Source organism: Gregarina niphandrodes (genome assembly GCF_000223845.1).
Source record: "Gregarina niphandrodes unplaced genomic scaffold scaffold00002, whole genome shotgun sequence".
Classification (NCBI taxonomy): domain Eukaryota; phylum Apicomplexa; class Conoidasida; order Eugregarinorida; family Gregarinidae; genus Gregarina; species Gregarina niphandrodes.
The window spans coordinates 1-1,821 of record NW_011645774.1 but is presented as its reverse complement, the minus strand read 5'-3'; the positions used below and the strand labels follow the sequence as shown (position 1 = coordinate 1,821).

Genomic DNA, 1,821 nt, shown 5'->3' with positions numbered 1-1,821 from the left:
TGAGTTGTCTTGGGCACCGTGATCAGGGTATCATCCTTAGCCTGAGTTGTCTTCACTATCGTAATTCGGGTGTTATCCTTAGCCTGAGTTGTCTTGGGCACCGTGATCAGGGTATCATCCTTAGCCTGAGTTGTCTTCGCTATCGTAATTCGAGTGTTATCCTTAGCCTGAGTTGTCTCGGGTACCGTGATCAGGGTATCATCCTTAGCCTGAGTTGTCTTCGCTACCGTAATTCGGGTGTTATCCTTAGCCTCAGTCGTCTTCTGGAGGGTCGTCGTCATGATGGTCGACGCCGCGGTGGTGATGGTAGCGACTTCGGTGTAGGTGGTGGTTGTCGGAGGAGCCAGAGTGGTGGTGTATGTGAGGTCTGGATAATCCCGCAACTGACAGGTGTCCGTGTCAGGGCAATATTTCCAGCCGGAGATGTGCTTCGGGCTCTTCCAGACGCAGTGATTTTGTTGATCAGTACAGGGCGCACAGTCAGTAGTCCCAGTCCAGCACATGTGTGCAACTTTAGTGTCACAGTACATCTCCTCGTATGTCCTCGGATTTTTGTCCTCCGTATAGATAATGGATACTGGGATGGTAATTTGATCTTTCATTTTCTTGTGACAACGCCTGGCTCGGTCGTTTTCGCCTGCGCCCACCCGATCTGAAGACCAGAGGAATCGTACGCACTTGCTGTCCTCTTGGCACAATGCCTGACATAGTGCCGGAGTTTCGACATCGTCAACGTAATCGTAGCCTGCTACGAGAAGCGGTTCCCCCGCCAAGTCGGCGTAACCGTGCACCCAGTTATTGAAGCAGCTCCCTTCAGAAGTAGAAACGTTGAACTCCTCGTCCACCTCGAAATGCTCGTACATGCACTGACCCTCCAGCTCCTCCAAGTCGCCCCCGGCTGCCTCGATCTTTCTGCACTGGTCTTGGCACTCCGCGTTTGTCCGAGTTGCATCTCTTGAAACATACCTGCTACATGTTGAACCCACAAACCTGGCAACGCACTCCTCGGTAGGAACACTTACTGTCGGGTCGTCACAACACTGCTCTATGGACCTGTAACATGTAAGCCACTTCTCTCCGCGATAACACGTCTGACTGAAACCGTCCTCACTCAACTTGCACGTCGAACAACCGACTCCGGAAACGTCAATAGAAATACACACGTCAGTAGCCCACACGGCCCCTAATACTAATAGAACTTGACTCCACATCTTTTGCGCTTGTTCAATCCGACATCTGTAATAGCACCAGCGACAGTCTCCCTCCAGTTTTAATCAAAACACTCCTCCCACCACCACTCCTGGACCACCCTCTCCGGTCGAGCATTTCATGACCGATTGCTACAAATGTCCCGATCCCAAACTTTTCATTCGCTACCGCGATGTATACCACCAGTTAGTACACACGAAAAAGAAGTCCCCGAGAAGTCCCTTCCTAGTTGTCAACCGCAATTCTGACCATTTTCGGCTGGTCATGAATTCTTAACTCAATACCATGTTTGCCCTCACAGCCATTTTTGCATCCGCATTGGTCCTTCTCCCCGCACGACTCCGTGGTAGTACGGCAAGGATCAGTGGGGCTAGAACATTCGGATGCAGGAATGGTCAGTGTCGGCTCCACGGGACGAACGTGTCTTGAAGCTGACGAAGTCGTCTGCGCTTCGCTCGTAGTTACAGAGAACGTAACCAGCTTATCATCCTTCGCCTGAGTAGTCTTGGGGATGGTGATCAACGTGTTATCCTTCGCCTCAGTAGTCTTGGGGATGGTGATCAACGTGTTATCCTTCGCCTCAGTAGTCTTGGGGATGGTGATCAACGTGTT

The 1,821-nt window shown here is 51.3% G+C and overlaps 1 protein-coding gene across 1 annotated transcript; it reads right to left on the bottom strand.

The window, feature by feature from the left end:
• Positions 1-101: 101 nt before the first annotated feature.
• GNI_009570 (hypothetical protein) lies at positions 102-1,211 on the bottom strand (the record flags this gene model as incomplete). The annotated part of the gene is made up of 1 exon (XM_011130442.1): positions 102-1,211. A coding segment is annotated over one exon (1,110 nt), but the record flags the coding sequence as incomplete, so codon positions are not given.
• Between the last annotated feature and the right edge of the window lie 610 nt (positions 1,212-1,821).